The sequence below is a fragment of the Rattus norvegicus genome, chromosome 4, assembly GCF_021556685.1.
Source record: "Rattus norvegicus strain SHRSP/BbbUtx chromosome 4, alternate assembly SHRSP_T2T, whole genome shotgun sequence".
Taxonomy (NCBI): Eukaryota; Metazoa; Chordata; class Mammalia; order Rodentia; family Muridae; genus Rattus; species Rattus norvegicus.
This window is the reverse complement of record NC_141537.1, coordinates 61,535,332-61,554,478: the sequence shown is the minus strand read 5'-3', so window position 1 is coordinate 61,554,478 and position 19,147 is coordinate 61,535,332. Positions and strand designations below refer to the sequence as shown.

At 48.4% G+C, this 19,147-nt stretch overlaps 1 protein-coding gene and 1 long non-coding RNA gene across 4 annotated transcripts in view; one reads left to right on the top strand and one right to left on the bottom strand.

Annotated features, from left to right (window-relative positions):
• Plxna4 (plexin A4) overlaps positions 1–19,147 on the top strand; it is a 457,443-nt gene that overhangs the window by 415,414 nt on the left and 22,882 nt on the right. Inside the window, 4 exon segments of the mRNA NM_001107852.3 lie at positions 1,174–1,442; positions 3,932–3,998; positions 4,747–4,893; positions 8,016–8,175. Of these exon segments, the coding sequence (NP_001101322.2) occupies positions 1,174–1,442; positions 3,932–3,998; positions 4,747–4,893; positions 8,016–8,175 (643 nt within the window).
• The window catches only part of LOC108350688 (uncharacterized), an 82,157-nt gene that overhangs the window by 53,137 nt on the left and 9,873 nt on the right, over positions 1–19,147 (bottom strand). For all 3 annotated transcript variants that reach the window (XR_015686443.1, XR_015686442.1, XR_015686441.1), the window contains exon 2: positions 2,319–2,434. This is a non-coding gene — a long non-coding RNA (uncharacterized LOC108350688). The remainder of the gene's footprint in view (positions 1–2,318; positions 2,435–19,147) is intronic.

Below are 19,147 nucleotides of genomic sequence, written 5' to 3'. Positions count from 1 at the left end.
CCACGAAGGCTCCCTATGAAGGCCAAGCCTGTGGCAACATTCTCAAGAGCAGTTTTCTTAGAAGAAAACATGCAGAGCAGTGCACATGCATCACCACTCAGCACAATGACAAGACAGCCTACTTGTCCCACCCGTGAAGCCATTGTTCAGATCAAAAGGCAGAGCAGTAGTACCAGCTCTATAGGTATCCTGTGTCCCTCTCCCAGTTGCCCAAGAAAACCACTTTCTGACCATCATAGAGTTATCTTCCCTGCCCCAATCAGTGTTTAAATGGTGCTATATGGAGAGCGAGCCCACTCTAGTGTCTGTCTTTTGCATTCAGTGTGTTCCCAGCATCTGCCTCTTTGCTGTGGCTTGGATAGGTCATTCATGCTCAGTACTGTGGAGCATCCATTCATTCCATTGCTGCTGAGCATCGGGGAGGCACCAGCCTGAGGTTCCTCTGAACAGAGCCTTTATGGACATCTCTGTCCTCCATGCTCAGCTAGGTGACTGCCATGCACCTTTCAATGTGATTGTACCGTTTTCCCAAAAACCTACCCTGCGGAGAGGAAGGTTGAGTCCATCCTCCCCTGGGTGAAGAACAGAGACTGTCTCTCCCTTTCTAAAAGTAGGGCGGTTGGGGTCCCTAAGAGATAAATGAATTTGCACAAGTTTACAGAGTATGGAGGTGGCAGAGTCCAGGGGAAATCCAGTCATCTTGATGGCTTAACCATAGAGTCTTTGGAGTCAGAGGGGAGTTAGGTTAGATGTGAGTCCTGGCCTGGTAATTCCTCAGGCAGGACACAAACCACAGCAGTTCTGGCCTCTCAAAGCTCCAGAGAATTAGAAGGCGATCTGAGACAAGGGCCCTTCATTAGTTCTGCATCATCATCAGGAAAGAGCTCAGCCTCTAGAGTCTAGCACAGGTGGATTCAAGTTCTATTGATACATCTTATGAATGGTGGCTAATTTTCCCTGGTCTTAGTGACTGTGTCTCAAAATCTGCATGTACTTACCTACTTTGCAGCCTGTGATGCAGGGTAAACAGGTATTAGGCCCTAGGCTTGACAACTGAGAAGGACTTGGTAGTGTTAGCCAGATCAGCTGTGCCTGGAGTAGAGGGGGTTGGAGCCTATTCAGTTAGTGGGACAGCCAGAAGCTCATATTAAGATCCTGGATCTCCCCCAACAGGTCCCAGGCTACCGTCAGGAGCGTGTGGAGAAAGGATTGAAGCTCTTCGCCCAGCTCATCAACAACAAGGTGTTCCTACTCTCTTTCATCCGCACTCTTGAGTCTCAGCGCAGTTTTTCCATGCGCGACCGAGGCAACGTGGCCTCGCTCATCATGACTGTACTTCAGAGCAAGCTAGAGTATGCCACTGATGTGCTGAAGCAGCTCCTGGCTGACCTCATTGATAAGAACCTGGAGAGCAAGAACCATCCCAAGCTGCTACTCAGGAGGTGAGAAAGGCCTACGGTGGCCCGCCAGGGTCAGAATATCCCCTGTCCCTGCATAATCCTAATGCATGGGTCATGGAGCACTTCATGTACACCAGGCAAGCTGCAGAAGGATCACCTAAGAGTGAGGCACTGGCCAGTAGGAGGCCAGTCCCACCTATCACTTGGGTGCCTACGGCTCAGCTCATCCCATACCTGCTTTTCATTATATAACTGCCCTTCTGAACTGTACTATTTTCTCTTGTAATTCTGTATCAGGGATCAGTTAGTCCATGGCTTGGCTTCACCTAGGCCAGGACTAGAAGGAGACCTCAAGCTGCCCATGAGCTAGCAGCATGATCATACAAGCATATAGACAGGAAGCTACTTGGGCCTTTCCCAGACCTAATGGGAACCTACATTTTAACAGGGAATTAAGTAATTTGACCATGTTTTCCCATTTGAGAATCAGGAGGTGAAAGTGTTTTAGGACAACTGACTTAGGACAGTCCAGCAAACAGGACCTGACCCCTACAAAGGCTCAGGATTTACTGCTGGACAAAGTCAGATGCTGTTAGGTTCCCTTATGTCTGTGACCAGTCTCCTGACACAAGCAAATTAAAGTAGGGGTGGTTTGAGGAAAGTAGCCCATGGTTTGAGGAAATACAGGCCATTACGGTGAACAAGATTTTGGCAGCTTTGTGCCCAGTGGCTTACTTCTTCCAGCCTGGCCCCACCTCTTAAAGGTTCCATAACCCTCCAAAACAGTGTCGCCACCAGCTAGGAACCCAGTGTTCAAATATATGAACTTGTGGAAAATATCTCCTTTGAACCATAACATATGTTCCTACCGTACGTTTTGAAAACCGATAAGGTTAGACAAGTGTCGGCCCTGCCTACCCTGGGACTTTGGCTTGGTTAAAAAGCACAGGCACTCCATTCTCAGCTTGCATCCACTTGAAGGGTGACCACTTCTCTTCTTAACTGTTAATCCAATGTCCAGCTGTGCGGCACATCTGCAATTAGAAAACACCATGAAAAAAACACCCACATCCATCTTTGTGCTCAGACCACTCTATCCTGCCTGACCTCTGGCCCATGGTCTCTGTGTTAGACTCCAGGCCTCAGTAGTGCTCACTATGACTGGCAGATAGATAGACTTAGTCTTTGAATAGTTTGTCCTGAGCTTTCTCTGGTGGGGAGGGGACACCTGTGTGCACAGCTGCAAAAGGCTGCAGTGCAGAGGAGAATCCCACAGCTCTGCCAACAGCAAGGTAGATAATTTTGATTTTTGTTTTACCTTCGCTGTGTAGCCACCCACTGGCATAATTCTAGGGTTGCCGCTGCCTGCTAGCCCTCCCACTGACAACTTCCTGGCGTGGTCTCATGGTCTCGCTCTGGGGCTCTGTCTTCTCTCCTTATTTTCTGCTTGTGCTCCCTGAATGCTCCTGCACTGTCCCCTCCCTCTTTCCTCCTTTTCTTCTCGCCACTGGCTGCTCCCCAACCTCCAGTATTCTTCCTTCTTTCCCTTCCTTGGCTTCACTGCCAACCAACAGCTGTCTAGACACCTGGAGATTTTGGTTACCAGCATTTTCTAACAACCGTGTATTTAAATCCACCAAACCTGTCTGGATGGGCTAATTTGTCTCTGGAGCTAGTCATGTTCTCAGCCCAAATTCCAACCTAGGCTGTTCAGTTGCTCCTGGGCACTGTAACTACTGGGCACTGGAAATGTAGCCTGCGTGCGGCCCAACTCAACAATGCCACCACGGAGTCTACTTTCACAAAAGGAAACAATAAGAAGGCTTGAGTCAGGACATGTAAGACTCCAATACGTATTCCCTGCCCTGCCGTTGCAGAAGCTTTCCTTTAGAGGTGTGCAGTGGCCTTTGAGATAGAACAATGCTATGGCCCTCCTCTGTGTGGCTGCCAATGCTGTGGGTCTAGATAAGGCTTCACATGGAATACCTGGTCTCTCTATCCTATGCTACTTTCCTTCTGATGTCCCAGCTAATTGGTACCCCCTGTTTCCTATTCTGCGTTTTCTTTCTTTCTTATCAATAGGGACCCATCCGCCAATGCACTCCCAAGTTCTTCTAATGCGGTTTTATCCAATGGGGAAGCTTCCACCACATGTAAAGACTCAAATCTAATTCACTAAAGTGGATAAACTTCAGCTCCTCCGACCCACCAGGCAGTAGCCACGTGTGGCCAGTAGCAACTGGACACCCTAAGTGAAGACCTTAGCCATCACTGTGAAGTGGTATAGGATGCCACAAGGAAGACCCCGCATAAGCCATATGCGCCCCCAGATGCCAAGCTCCAGATTCCCAAACAGAGCTCTGTTCTCAACCCTGGAGCATGGCAGTCTGCAAGACTCTCCTATGTGTTAGGTTACCAGACACAGAAATCAGTAAGATCCTGGCAGGTTCTCCCTCACTCTACCCAGCCCATAGCCTCTGACCAATCACCTCTTGTCGTCTTTCTCCCATCCCCTCTATGACTGATGCCAGGACGGAGTCGGTGGCCGAGAAGATGTTGACTAATTGGTTCACTTTCCTCCTCTACAAGTTCCTCAAGGTAGGATGGAATGAGGACCAATTCCCAGCCCTCCTTCCTCTCCTGGGTGTAAACCTTTACCTCCTGAGCCTGCCACACCTTACAACTACTGTGCCCTTTCTTATGGAGCCTGCTGCATCCAATCCACAAGAAATGCAGTCCTTTATTATCAGGGAACTGAATGGAAGAGAGCTCCCTGTCTGGTCTAACTGCAGAAACAGCACCCTCTGTGGCTAGTTCTTCCCAAGTGAGAAGCAGATTTATCACTGAGACAGTTCCATGTGGTTGGAAGCTAAATTCCCATTTTTAGTTGAGCACAAGTTACCTGTAAGTTCCTGGTGTCCTCTCCCCGCTACCCAACATCCTCTTCTTCCTCCTAGTACCAGACTTATAGAAGCTGATTAAAGGTCCTAGGGCAGGCACATAAGGCACGAGGCTTCAGATAAGTAGAGGATCTGCCTGGGTGTGTGTGTGTGTGTGTGTGTGTGTGTGTGTATGTGTGTGTGTGTGTGTGTGTGTAAGAGCAGAGCTGCTCGACTTTCAGTCACCTGCTTTAGCAGGCCAACCTCTGCTTCCTAATTGGTTCACAGAGGAAGCAGATGTGGTGGGGTGGGACAAAGAGCAGAAAGGAGGGGAGGAAGGAAGAAAGGAAGGGCAGAGGAAATGGGGAAAGGCAGCCAGGAAGCAGTTAGGAAAGCCAGAACAGTGGGGTGTGCCCTGCCTACCTTTGATCCCCAAACTCTGATAGTGGGATTCTTCTCTCATGCAGGAGTGTGCTGGGGAGCCCCTCTTCTCCCTGTTCTGTGCCATCAAGCAGCAGATGGAGAAAGGTCCTATCGATGCCATCACAGGAGAGGCTCGCTACTCACTAAGTGAGGACAAGCTCATCCGGCAGCAGATTGAATATAAGACCCTGGTGAGTATCACCACTGCTTCCCTTTGCTATGGTAGGTCAGCTCTCTTCTGAGGCAGGAACGACAAAAATGCCGAACAAACCACTTTTCCAACTTTATCTGCTGTAGGGCCCAGGCAGGTGCTCTCCTGTATGAGCCCACGTCTGTTTCCTGTGGCCCATATACCAGGGTTTAGCTGTGGCTCAGTGATTCTTCAGTTGGTACATGGGTGTGGTTCCAGACAGGTGCTGAATTGAGTAGTCAAGGCCCAGCAGGGGTGAGGGAGGAGGTCATGCTGATAGGGACAGACGCTCACACAAACATGTTCAGACACTATGACCGGGTAGGAAGATTTCCTCAGAACAAAGCTAGACGTCCATTCAGGTTTTCCCATTCCCATCTTTCTAAGGGGCCCAGAATCCCAACAGATTGACTACCTGAGAACCCAAAGGCACAGACTGTTGGGCTTCTGCTCCCTCTCAGTTTCCACCTCATAGGAGAAAGTCACAGACTACAATAAAAATGGCAAAGAGGGAAGACACCCTTCCCGAAAGAATGGTAGAATTGCCTCAGGACAGAGCTGACCTACCATAGGCTTGAATGGATTTCTTAGTGCGAGAAATATGGTTAAAACGTTTCTGGTTCCACCCTATGCCATCCCCTTGCAACACAATGCATTATGAGCACAATCATACTCTGTCCCCAAATTGCAGCAACCTTTATTCCACAAGCCAAAAGATTATGTCAATTATGCCCAGCTCATGTCAAGTGACAGACTTATAGAGAGTGTGAAGAATTGAGTGGGCCTGGAGGACTATTTGTTAAGTTGGAAACATCTGGAATGTGAGAGAGATGGGAAGACTATTTCGCTTGGAGTTGGTAGGATGGTTAGAAAGGGTGTTCCTACATCTAAAGGCGACACTCCATTCAGTGATGATGCAGGAAGAAGGTCCTGCACCAGGACAGACAAAGCAAGTCAAATGCAGAATTGGGAACTGTGGGGGTGTGCAGTGACTGGAGGAACCCCAGGCGCCCTGAGTTTGGTAGCAGTGACCTTGTCCTGCTGGAGCTTGAGTTAGTACAACCACAGTAGTGTTCCAGGACCCACATTCCCAGGGAGCCTGCTGGAGTGTTAGACACTCACCTGGTTACCTGCCAGAGGACAAGATGCTTGGTAGGTTACCTAGGGACTGGCTAGAGTATAAGATACATTCCAGTTACCTGCCAGAGTTTTAGATGTGTGTCCCCCGGGAGCCCACTAGCTGTCTAGATATTCCCGTAGGAGCCTACTAGAGTGCCACTCTCCTTCCCAGGAACCTAATAGAATGTTAAATGTTCCTGGCGAGACCACCAGATGGCTAGAGCCTCTCTAGGAACCTTCAGAGAAAGCACCAGGTAGAGGATTCTGAAGCGATTAAGAGCCAGAAGTAGAAGACGTGTTTCTGAGTCTGGGACCTTGTCCTTTGTGGGTAAATGTTTTTCCTCTCAAGGATCAGTGCTGGCCTTGAGGCATGCTAAGACAGATCAACCTTAAGTATCAACCTCTGCTCCATGGTCCTTCTGGGAAAAGAGTTCAGACAAAGCCATTTTGCTGCCTAGAGAAGGCTAAGTTGCCCATCAATGGCCTGGCAAAAGGACAATATGGCAGCCGGAGCAGGAGGGAGGGATATGGAAGGTTCTTAGGAGAGGGGGATTGGCTGACCTGTCCAGAAATTTAGCTCAGAGACCCAGCCTCCCATATTTTCAGTTTAGGACATTTTGAAGGTGAGAGTAGATTTTTTTAAAAAATGGATTTAGGCTTGTTTTTTCCCCTTCCTCTTAATGGAATAAGCATGTTCCCCATTTGTGCTCATAGTAGCTGCTAATGAGAGGCAGGAGTCCGGGGCCAGGGTTCTGATTACCACCACATGGAGCAGAGGAGGGCTGGTGTCTGGTTCTGCGAGCCAGAAGGGGATGTTGGGAAATGGTTACTGGGAGGGGCCTCTGGGGGGTTAAGTTCCGAAAAGGCAGGGGACCCAGAGTGCTCAGGCTTTACAGACAGAGGAGTAGTTGGAGACCCAGAACAGCAGCACATCTGGCTTCAACTCCCACAACACCCAGACCTCTCTGCCTGGCTCTTACACACCACTGGTCATTCCTGTACCCCATAGTTCCCTTCCTCTTCCACTGGCAGCTACCCAGAGAACCCCCAAAGCAATATAGAAAGAGCAAGCACACCATAAGGATAGCTAGCGGACAGCATTTAAGGAGGCAAGCAGCTAGTGAAGCAGTTTTATTTTGCTCACCTCTTTCTGAATGTAGAAGCTCTGCACTAGCAGTGGCCTCATCCCCTGACCAGGGCTTCAGGTTCACAGCCAGGGAGGCCACTCGGGGGCCTGCAACTGTGGTTTTTTAAAAGGCACCTTTTTATACTTAAAGAATATATTAAGTCCTAATAGATCTAGCAGCCTCCAATCATCCTGAAACACTTCCCAAACCAACCAAAGCTATTAAATCTTTTAAAACAGGAGCTCAGTTTCTCATTAGTACTGAGCATGTGTGTGAGAGTATGAGAGAGAGTGGGGGGGAGGGAGAGAGAGAGAGAAAGGGAGAGGGAGAGAGAAAGGGAGAGGGAGAGGGAGAGAGACAGAGACAGAGAGAGAGGGAGGCAGAGAGAGAGAGAGAGAGAGAGAGAGAGAGAGAGAGAGAGGTGATTGTGTATTAGAGGAACAATGAAGGGCGACTCGTAGATGTGGAGTTGGAGTGGGTAAGGATCTCAATGTGTTGATGGGGTGCCACCCTACACAAAGGTGTATAGGAGAGACTGCACATATGTGCATGCTTCTATGTTGTTCTTGTTATAGACCATCCCCCCCTCCCATTATAGCATGGCATCATTCTTTGTAGAATACTGTTATTCCCTTTGAGAAAGCTGAGCATCTGTCCTAATAGTGTGCAGTTATAATTAAGTGTGCAGTTTATAATCCTGCAGTGATGTTGAAGACATGGTCTCATCCCGTCTCTCTCTGGACAGGATGGAGTTGCCCTGACCCCTTCAGATCCCATCATGGAGAGAAGTCATTCATGGAGGATCTCAGGGTGCTGTTGGGATCTGGGAGCCCTTCCCACCGTTCTTATCCATGTGACCTCTCCCTGTCACCCTCAGGTCCTGAGCTGTGTCAGTCCAGATAACGCTAACAGCCCAGAGGTCCCAGTGAAGATCCTCAACTGTGACACAATCACTCAGGTCAAGGAGAAGATCCTAGACGCCATCTTCAAGAATGTTCCATGCTCCCATCGGCCCAAAGCTGCAGACATGGACCTGGGTAAGAGAGCCAATCTCCAGAGCTGTCCCAGAGGCTGGTCACGGTCAGCTCCTGCTTCTCGGGTCAGCAGTAGATAGGTCTGGGCTTCAGGGAACAGAACAGGAGCAGTGGATGGAGGCAGGCAAGCTGGGTTTGCTGTTACAGTCTGCTTGGAATTGGTGGAAGCAGATCCCCGAGCCTCAAACGAAAGAGGGGCCAAAGGTCACTAGGCCATCTGTTGGTGAACCCTCCTGTTAGGGAATGTCTCTGCGGTGCTTTGAGTGGCTGAGGGCCAGGATTTGCAAATGTCATATCTGAATGCAGGGATATAAGGGCAAAGCTCCTCTTCCAAGTCCCTGTGGCGAAGGTCTTGACACTGCCTCGGTTCCCTCTAGGCTCTCCCTCCCCTCTGTGCTGCGCCTATAATTTTTGCTGAATACTCAGTGCTTGAGGGATCTGGGTCAGCCATGGAGGATAGAGAAAGAGGGGCTGGAGAGATGGCTCAGCCGTTAAAGGCTAGGCTCACAACCAAAAATATAAGAGAAAGAGAACTGAGAAAAATGAGATAGGACGGCCTGCTGGGGAGAAGGGTGATGCTGTATTTCAGTGTTCCATGGAGAGGTAGCCTAGCCTGTATTATAAACAAGGGCATGACACCCAGAGGCGGTTGCACTTTGCCTGAATGCTCAATAGAACATCATGCAGGGCATGTCCTCTGGAGGAGGCTCTGAAGAAACCAGGGTGGAAAAAAGTCAACTCCAGCATTGTTTGTGGCACTTGGCTCTGAGGCCGGGTGTCCCTAAGTCCTTGCTGTGTGACCTTGTCCAAATTACTTAAACTCTCTGTACCTTCCTTTCTTTGCCTATGAGGTAGAGATGGTAACAGCAACTACTTCACAGTGAGAGTTCAGTAGGGGTGACGCATTGAAAGCTTTTCATGTGGTGTAGCCGGACTCTGGGAGCGGGAAAGTGCTGCTAAGGACACTGGCTGGCTGTGGATCTTTATGAATTCCAGGCATAAGAAGAGTGTTGACTCCTGACAACATGGGGGCAGGGTGAAAGACCCTCAGAAGCCCTACACATCCATCTGGCCTCTAAGCTGGCTTCCGCTAAGCTGAATAGGACAGATGGGCTTCTATGATTTTGCTCAAATCCAGGGTGGTGATTTTCACCCCTCCCTCCAACTTACACTTTCAGCTATGTTCTGCTGCCTAAAGATCTCAAGGCTCGGGTAGTTCTGTTAGCTCCTTGAATGTCTGATATCCCCTCTCAACCCTGTCTCCTTCCACTAGGCTTAAGACTAGATCTGTACAGAAGGATCCCATGCACCTCTTGCAGTAGTGTCTCCAAGTGTCTCTAAGGCTTTGCGGCAGGGGACATGAAAATATTTATATATTTTCATGAATGAAATGGCTCCAGTATAGAAGGCTTTGGTGCTAATCTCTCAAACCATTCCAGAGCCCTCTCTAATGAGTGGGAGAACCAGGAAGCGCCCACATTCCTTTTCTTACTTTATCTATGGGCCCAGGATGGGGCCACCCCTCAGCTCCTCGCATCAATATCTTTGAAGAGAGTGGAGGCCTGGGAAGAGGTGATGGAGAGTAGGGGTGCTGGAAGGTAAAGGGAGTCCTGAGTGTGTCCTGTGCTTGAGAACATGGTGACTTTCTAAGGAGGCAAGCCTACTCCGCTTAAGAACAACTCAGTTGCTACAAGGGAATAGCTTCTCTGATACATTAAAAGCCAGTGGGTGACTGTGTGAGCTTCAGGCCTGATGGAGTTAAGAAAGGTAGGACCAGTGTTTCACATCAGACTCCAAGTAGAGGAACTGTGTCCCTCCTGTACCAGCTGGCTATCCTTGAGAGACTGGGTTGGGGTTAATGACTACTGCCTATGACTGATCTTCCCTTCCTAGAGACCTCCAAGCCTGTATGTGGGAGAGGGAAGGAAACACTAGTTTTAGAGAATTGCTTCAGAGGATACAAACCCATCAAATATGTCTCCAGTGAAGAAATATAGTGTGTCTCTTGTGGCATGTCTCACAACCACAGGCGGTACTCATCTTGAACAGAGGCTGCAGTATCTAAAGAAGTCATTTTTTTTCCACATCCTTTAGGAGAGAAGGGAGCCTGAGAGATGCTTAATCCCAGGCCCCACCAGAAGGTGGCTGTACTCTTAACCAACAGGCTACAGAGGCCCAAGAAAGTCTACTTCCCTCCAAGAGAGTGGGTCTCTCATAACCCTGTGGTAGTCATGTCCAAGTGTCCAGAGCAGACTTTCTCTCCCACTTTGGTGTTCTTAGGATTGCTCCAAAGGAGCTACACCACTCTGTAGCAAGGAGGTTACAGTGGGGATGCATAAACCAGTGTAAACTCAGGACTCACAATCTCACCAGTGTGAACCCAAGATATGTCCCAGGAGAAGTGGGTTCCTGCTGTGTCTTCCCAAGGGCCTTGTGTTCAACCCCACTTCTTTATCTCTTCACCCAGGGTCCCCTCCCTCCTTTCCTTTTTCCTTCCTTCCTTCCTTCCTTTCTTCCTTCCTCCCGCCCTCCCTCCCTCTCTCTCTTCCTTCCTTCCTTCCTTCCTTCCTTTCTTCCTTTCTTTCTTTCTTTCTTTCTTTCTTTCTTTCTTTCTTTCTTTCTTTCTTTCTCTCCTTCTTTCTTTCCGATTAAAGCAGGAGTTTGCAGCAGCCCCAAAATTCTGTTTTTCTTCAGACCAAAACTAGTTGCAAAGCATAGAAAATGAAGCCTCCTCAGAGAGCTAAAAGTCATTTCCATACCTGTCCTTGTCAGGAGAGGGAGGTGAGGTGAATTGTCCATGTAGATGAAAGTGCTTTGAAAGCTTAAATCAAGGGATAAAGGGAGATGTCATTGTCACCACAAATCAATCTATGCCAAGGGTCACCTAGCCACCTGGCACACAGACTGGGCGAAGTCTTGTCATCCCACGCTGGGCAAAGCCAGCAGAGCACCCACTACTTCTCCTTGAGCCTCTTGCTCAGAGAAGGGCGTCTCACACAAGCTGCCTCTTCTTCCCAGATGACCAGCTCCTGTCCCAGACTGAAGAAAGAAGACAGTCTGATACCTCTATTATCCTAAAGAAATCTATCCCAGCATACCTCTCCCTGACATGAAATAACTTTCATCTTCCCAGAAGCCCAGGCTGTAGCCACTGTCTCCCTCACATCTCCTCATGGCTGCTTGGGTTGGAGCCCTCCCAGCATTCCCTTCATCTCTACATGAGCTTTGTCCAGACCCAGACTTTAAAGGAACTATGTGGGCAGTTGTGACTGGCAGGGATCCAAGGGCAACAGAGCCAATATCCCAGTGTACAGTGGGATAGAGCATACCCATTCAGTGTTCTATTGCTCACCGCCAGTGGTATGTTCTACACTGTACAGGAGGTCTTCATCACATAAGAAAGGGCAGACTTTGGTCAGATGACTTGGCCCAACTGTAGGCTCTATATGTAAGTGCTCTCGGGTGTTTAAGCTGAGCTATGCTAGGGTAAATTTTTTACTTATCATAAGTTTCACTTATGATGGGCTTATCTGGGCACAGCTCTGGGTAAGTTGAGAGGGGTGTGTGTGTGTGTGTGTGTGTGTGTGTGTGTGTGTAATGGGGGTTGCCTCTGCATCTTGTACATAATTGACCATATGATTTTGGAAGCCAGCAAGTCCAATCTGTCCAAATCCTGCAGGGTACACTAGAAGTCTGGAGGCCCAGGGAAGAGCATATGGTCATCTGCATGTAGAACTCCCTCTATCTCGGGGATGGCCAGCATTTGCTCACTATAGATCTTCAACCATTTGGAAGAAGCCTACCCACATTCTAGAGAGTAATCTGCTTTCCCCCAAGCCCCTGGATTTAAATGCTAACCTTACATAGCCACATCTCACATACAGACTGAATAATGTTTTTTCAAGTGGCTGGATGTTAAAACCCTGCTAAGGTTACACATAAAATCACCATCACAGGACACAAAGCAAAGAATGCAGTGTCTGCCTGCGCTATATGGAATATATGGAAGGAAAGATAATCACAGACAGATGTTTTAAGAGAGTAGGGTTCTGAAAGCACAGTGTCAAGGTGGCGCCCCACCCTGAATATATGAGCTGGCCCCATCAGTTCACCACCAAGGATTTGTTTGATTCTCAACTCTTCAATAACCTGTCCATCTTTCATATCTGTTGTAATGCCCTGCCAGGAGTGACTAGGAAACTAGGAGATTAGGAGAAGCTCATCACTTCTCAGCATAGGACATTTTTCTCTGTGAGCTAAAGAACTCTTCTTGATACCTCCATCTACTCCCCAGAGGGAAGAAGAATGTTTGCCTTCAACAAATAGGGAATGAGCAGCCCAGTGAGGCACAGTACCAAGGCCTATAGCACACAGCAAAGAGATGGAGAGAGGACCCATCTTCTCCCTGTAGGCTCCTCCATAGGCCTTTCTTCTCCCTCGGTTACTGCCTGTGACCTCCAGAGATTCTTCTGCTTTAAGTCAATGCTCTGTCAATACAACCCCTGGAACTCTGCCACCCATGCCGTCCTGCCGCTGAGGTCATTCTGAAAGGATATATTTTTTTTTTCAAATAAGAAATCCCTGTATGGAATAAAAGATACACCCTCTTCTGAGTGAAATATAAAGAGTTCATGGCAGCTGTCTCTCCCCCGTTTGCATTTTCTGCTGGCTGATGGGAAGGACAGATAAAGATAATGGGATTTCTTCTTTTTTTATTTCGCCTCCCTCTCGCTCTGGAAGGTGGAACTATAACAAATTGGATTGTGAATGGGTCTGTCCTCTATCACTGGTGCCTGGAGCAGGGCATGTGCCTGTGGGGCGGAGCTGTGGGCAGAGAGGCCTGCAGTTTTCTCTTGATGCATGCATATGGATGCCAGGGTCACCTTTCTTCCTCTCCATGGTCACCACCCGCCTGCTAATTCTGTTTTGACCCAGAACACTGTCTGGAGCCATAGTGTATCAGAAATAGCCACTGAAGCCCTTGGTACAGCCTTGTGATCCCAGCTGTGGAGGAGGCTGAAGCAGGAAGACCCCCAAGTTCAAGGCAGGTATGCCCAGGCTAAAGAATGAGTTCAAGGCTAATCTGGGCAATTTCTAAGACCTTGACTCAGAATATAAAATGATAATGAGGCCTGTGGATATAGCTTGGCAGTCGGATGATTCTTACACATAAGAACCTGGACTTGAAAGGTCCCTGAGCTGTGGCTGGGCTCTCTTTTGCCTCTCCTACAACTTGCCAGGGCAGGGCATGCCACAGTTTACAAGACCTGTGTTGCATTTCTATTTTAAAATTACTCCTCTTAAGCCCTAAATTTCATAGACCAGTCATTTTCTACTTGAGACCTTGCTGTCACAATAAATGTCTTCTTCTTAACAAAACCACTTTAGGTGGTCACCTCCCCATCACTGGGGTCAGTTTTCTTACTGTTCCCTGTGGTTTTTCAAAGGTCTACGGATTGAACGTAGGACGCTGTACATGTCAGATAAACATTCTACTGAGCTATATTCCCAGACCTTTATTTACCTTTCATTTTGAGACAGAATCTGCTCTAAATTGCCTAGGCTGGCCTGAAACTTGCTCTGTAGCCTGGGTAGACTTTGAACTTCTAATTCTCCTGCCCAACCTCATGAGTAGTTCAAATTATAGGCCTATAGTACCATGACAAGTTTATAATCCCTTGGTACTCATTCCTACCCTCTCAGGGCTTTTCCAAGCTTACTTGTGGTTCTTGTCCCACAGGGGAGTGGGTATGGAGAAAGTTGGGGCCCTTTGCTGGGTTGCCTTGGCCTCACCTGATCAAAGGGAGACAAGAAGGGAATCTAATGGGACAGGGTGGGTTTCTGGAGAGGGACTCTGCCACAGAGTCCAAGGGGTGAAAGTGGAGCCTCTAGGCTCTGAATTTCCTGGAATAATTTTAGTCTGTCTTTGCCTGTCAGCATCAGCCTTTTTGAAGCCTCCTGAGACAAGGCCCTCTGAGAGTGACTACAGGGGAGCTGGGCTCCAGCATCACTGCCCAGAATAGAATGATGAAATGAACTATGCTACTATCTGCTTCTGCATGTGCATGTGTGTATGTATACCCATGCATGCATGAGTCTACCTGTAGGCAACACTACAAGGGCCAGGGCAGGACCTGCTGAGGTTCTGTGGACCCTGGAAATGGTTTACCACTTCCTATACCATTACTCTCTATATCTAGTACTTGCTGTTAACTGGAAATACTCTGTTTAGTAAAATTTAATTGGGGGTTTCTACCCCACTTCAGTTCCCAAATAAAAGACAAAACCTTTATATTTATAATTAGCCTTAAAAGCACTAGATATCAGCCCTCTATGCTATTTTGTCTACTTCCCTGTCAATAACCCTGAGATATCACTTGCCACATTCCACCTGGACTGCTCTTGCTCCCACTGGCCGACCCTCATGGCCATGTGCTAACCATCCACCTATCCCATGGAATTTTCTCCTCTGTTCACCTCCCTGCCCTCTCTGGTGGTTTCTCCTCAGACCCCAAGCCAGGCAAGTGAAGCCCCACCTACTTCTATTCCCCCCAGCTATAAGCTGTAGGCATTTTTATTCAACCAATAGTTTTAAATTGCAAGGTTACATCGAATTAATTGGTGTGGGTGAGGACTTCCTTGTCCCTAAAAATCTCCTCATCAGGGGCAACTAGATCTTGGGGGCCAGTATTTAGCATTACAACACATAGCAACAGACCAAACATCAACAACAGGCTCCGAGACAATGTCCCCTTCCAGGTCAGCTGCAGGTGATTTCTTCCCCGCTCTAAACCTGAATCTCCACTGCTAACTGCACGTCTCCTCTAAGCTCTGTGTACGTTCTGTGTTCCCATCTTCCAGGTGCAGCTCCAAGTGCTTCTGGCTCATGTCCTGAACACACCTGTGATCTGTGTCCCAGCCCTTCCCTGTCTCTCCTCGCCCCTCCCATTTCTGCCCTGCAGAAAAATAGCCCCTTTCTGCAGGGTTCTCTGCTCCCATTGCTCTAAGACTGGCCTCTACCCTCACTTTTCTGCAACCCATGGCCTCCAGCTCAACCTCACATGCCATGGTCTGGCCTACTGGATCATATCGGGGCATCTTCTGAGAGTCAAAAGTCCCTCAAGCCTCTCATACCTATGTATTCATACTTAGAGATTCCTCAAAGTCACACAAGTGCCACACTGAACCAGAGCACCTAGCTCTTGTCAGCTAGGCAGAAGCATACTGTCCTTTACAGTCCAATTGGGGTGGCCTTTTCATACCTAGCTCCTCTCCCGCAGTGCTTCTTTCTGTTTCCATCCAGCCTCTCTGGTAAGCTCAGTCAAGGTGAGGGTCTTGTTCACCTCTGTCACCTGCCCTGCACTGCATTGCTCACACCCCTCTGCCACCAATAAATGTAGTGTGATGAGAGTGGACCTCGGAGATGTTCCATGTTTGGCCTTTCAATATGGTAGTCACAGCAGGCTCCTTTTCTAGACGATTTGCTCAGTGTTCTCATCTGCAGAAGGTATTGTCAAGAATTACCCAGAGCCAGGGTTCATGTCACTGACTGAGCTTGGCATATCATTCAGTACTTGGGGGAGGTTTTCCCCATCACTGGACTCTAAGGGCAGTCCTATCAGTCTCAGCTTCTACCCACATCACTGCCATTGGCTGACTTGTCACATTGTCCCTTGGCTATCCTGACATGGTCACCTCATACAGAGCAAGACAGATACACAAAGAGAAGGATTTTTATTTTTTTTAATTTTTATTGCACTTTAATTAATTTATTTTATGTACATATGGTCAGGGTATGGAAGCACATGTGCTCTGGAAGTTAGAGGGTAACATAAAGGAGTCAATTCTCTCCTTCCAGAATGTGTGTCCTGGGGATTGAACTCAGGTTGTCAGGCTTGGCGGCAAACACCTCACCTACTGAGCCATCTCACCAGCCTAAGAATGGTTTTAATACTGATTTTCACAAGCTATAGTAGATACTCATCTGCTGCAAAGAGGACTAGGGGTTTGGATATCTGAGCTCTTTTTCCCCTTTGCTGCTTAAAAAAATACCTAATGTTTAGCATGCACACAATAAGCATATCTCCTCCCAGGGTCCTCCTGAGATGACACAGACAATGGTGTATGCAGCCTGGGGCCCTAGGCACTGCCCCTCATATCTTAGGATGGCAGGCCTTCTCTGTCTCCTAAGTTCATCTTGGTTTGTCTTTCCTGGTGTGGGGTAAGAGTTTATGGACCCAGCACACAGATCAGGAGCAGGCTACTCATAGGACAGAAAGAGTGATTGGCTTTGACTTTGGCATTTCCTCAGTGCCTGCTTTCCTCCCTAGGACTTAATGATTCATTCCTCTATCATGGCAAGCTCATGAAATGGAACAAGAGCATCCAGATAGCTGAGCCCACACTTTAGATTTTTCTGAGATGTACCAAAGACATAGGAAATAATTAGTATTTATTTGGAGGAGAGATGATTGAGTGAAAACAAATGAACGAATGAGAAGCAGTGAGAGCCCAGATGAATGACTGACAATGCAGCTCTGGGCCTCTGGAATCTGGATTTTTAACACTGTGTGCACAGGGCATATGGAAAAGTGTATGGACCGGAAGCCAGAAGCCAGAATCAGCCTCTGGGAGGATCCAAGACAATGGAAGGTTGGTCAGTGTGCACATGGAGTGGAAGTTGAGCCCTCCAGTAGAGGTAAATGTGGAGACTCTGGTCAGGGAGAAGTCCTTGGAAGCACTTCCCTTGTTGATCTACTGAAAATCTGTCAGGGAACTTAGGGTTGCCTTCCAGTTGTAGCCCCACACTCCCCTCCACCCAGAGATCAACTCGGTGGCCAACGGATAGGCCTGGCTTCTTTGTTACAATCGCAGGAATGAAGCTGCCAATAGCAGCCACCCAGCCCCCAGGTTGTCTTTCATCAACAGAGAATTGGGATGACACACATCTTCAGTCTTTAAAAACCTTTCTGATAGTTTAGGTAAAAAGCACATAGCAAGTTTTCTGTGTAAGAAGTAACAAAAATAGCAGACTTAAGGGCTCTGAAAGCATGGCTAAGTGTCCCTGATTCATCTTACAGCCCTTATGTTGGTATTTAAGGGGACATCCCTAACTGCTTGAGATTAAAAGACAACGACTGCCAAATCCCAGGCACCTATAGATACACTGCTCAGGCATGTGCCTTGGTTGGAGGCTGTCAGACTGGGTAGCCCAGAGGCTTTTTCCTATAGCTCTAGACCCTGAGACTGAGCACTGGCATCCATGGTAAGTGTGTGTCTTGCCTGCCCACTGCCCAGCATCCATACCATGGTTGTGGGGAAACACGAGATCATGCCACATCGTGGGAAGGGAAGCACTAGGCCCAAGGAAAGTAGTTAGCGGCCTGTCAGAGCTCCGAAGAGGTTTAGTCATGACATTATAATTCTGGCAACAGTTGAGAGTACAAGCCCCTCCTTTTGTTTCCCTTCCTCCCATTCCAAGCACTCATGGCTGGCCTTAGGCGACAGTGCCTGAGCTGTATCCACACCCATGCTCTGCTCTGAGAGACTCTTTTTGTGGACCCCGAGTGACCCCTAAAGGGGAAGGGGAGCTGTGAAGGCCCCTGGTTGTGAACTCAGGGGACCAGTATACTGAAGCACAGCCTGGCATGATGGCCTCTGCGCCTGGCTTCCTGAATTGACCTGTTTTTCATTTTCCCAGTTGTAATGTTGGTGGAATGTGGGACAATGATCAAAGACCAGGTCACACTTCTCAGTTCCCATAATTCTCTCTCCCAGGTCGCTAGCAGCAGCTCACAGTTCACCTCCAACTGTCGCTCACTGCCCATCTGCCGTGGGATGGACATAACACAAATGTGAGGTCCTCTTTTTACGGTGATAAAACAGGCAATCATGACCAAGTCACATGTGCCCTTTCTTCAGTAGCTTGTGTGCCCACTTGTTCATTCAATGCATGGATATTTGTCAAGGGCTTCCTGTGCAATGTGTGAGCCCTGCTGGTAGGTATCCAGCTTCATCAATATCTTACTCCAAGGACAGTCTGTGCCCCTGGGGAGACTCGGCCTTTTTCTGCCCTATTTTTTTGAATGGGGGCATGGGAACAGACTCCCATTTGCTTACATAATTACTGGACAAGACTCACAACCATGGCTCCTGAATATGTCTGGACAGGCTGTGCATTGCACAACGCCAGGGGGGAGTTTTGCAATGGAAATTTGACACTGCAGCCCAGTAGCTCATTAGTGCCCAGATATCATGGAGACTACTGTAGCCCTACCATCAAGGGTACCAGTATGTTACTAATCTAGGAGACTGGAAGCTGGACCCCAGGGAGAACCTTCTCTGACTCAGTTAATAGCCAAAACCCTCCGTGGGGTGCTTTGAAGTTTCTCCTGTGCTGCCCTCATCACATCAATGCAGCTTCTGACTTCACCATGTAAGCAGAACACACCCACTGCCATGTTTCTCTGCCCAGCTGGTTGTCACCATGGTCCACTGCACTGAGAATCAGCTGCTTGACCAGAATAGAGCGATTCCTCTTTCTGCGGCATGAGAGTTTATAGACCCATGGGGAATTGAAAGAGCAAACAGAAAGGAACAGCCTAATGATGGAAACATGGGCCAGCATGTGCTTCACAGAGCACTTCCCTCCTACACATCACCCTACCTGCCCCAGGCCCAAATCACCCTGAGAAATTCCATCAGAATCATCTGCAGGCCTCAGAGACAGGAATCCCCAGTGACTTCTCCACTCCAGTGAACAAACAGGCCATACTTGAACCACCCCTTTGAATCTTAGCATGGTGCAAAAGCTAGGCAGCAGGGATGCATGCCCTGATGAAGCAAGGCTGGGCTAGGGTATCAAGAACCCCTTTGCTCTTCCCAGGGCAAGATGCTTCCCTTCTAGGCCTGGATCCCATGTTCGGTGGAGTCAACAGTTGTAACCACAGCACACGCAATGTAAGAAAAAATGGAA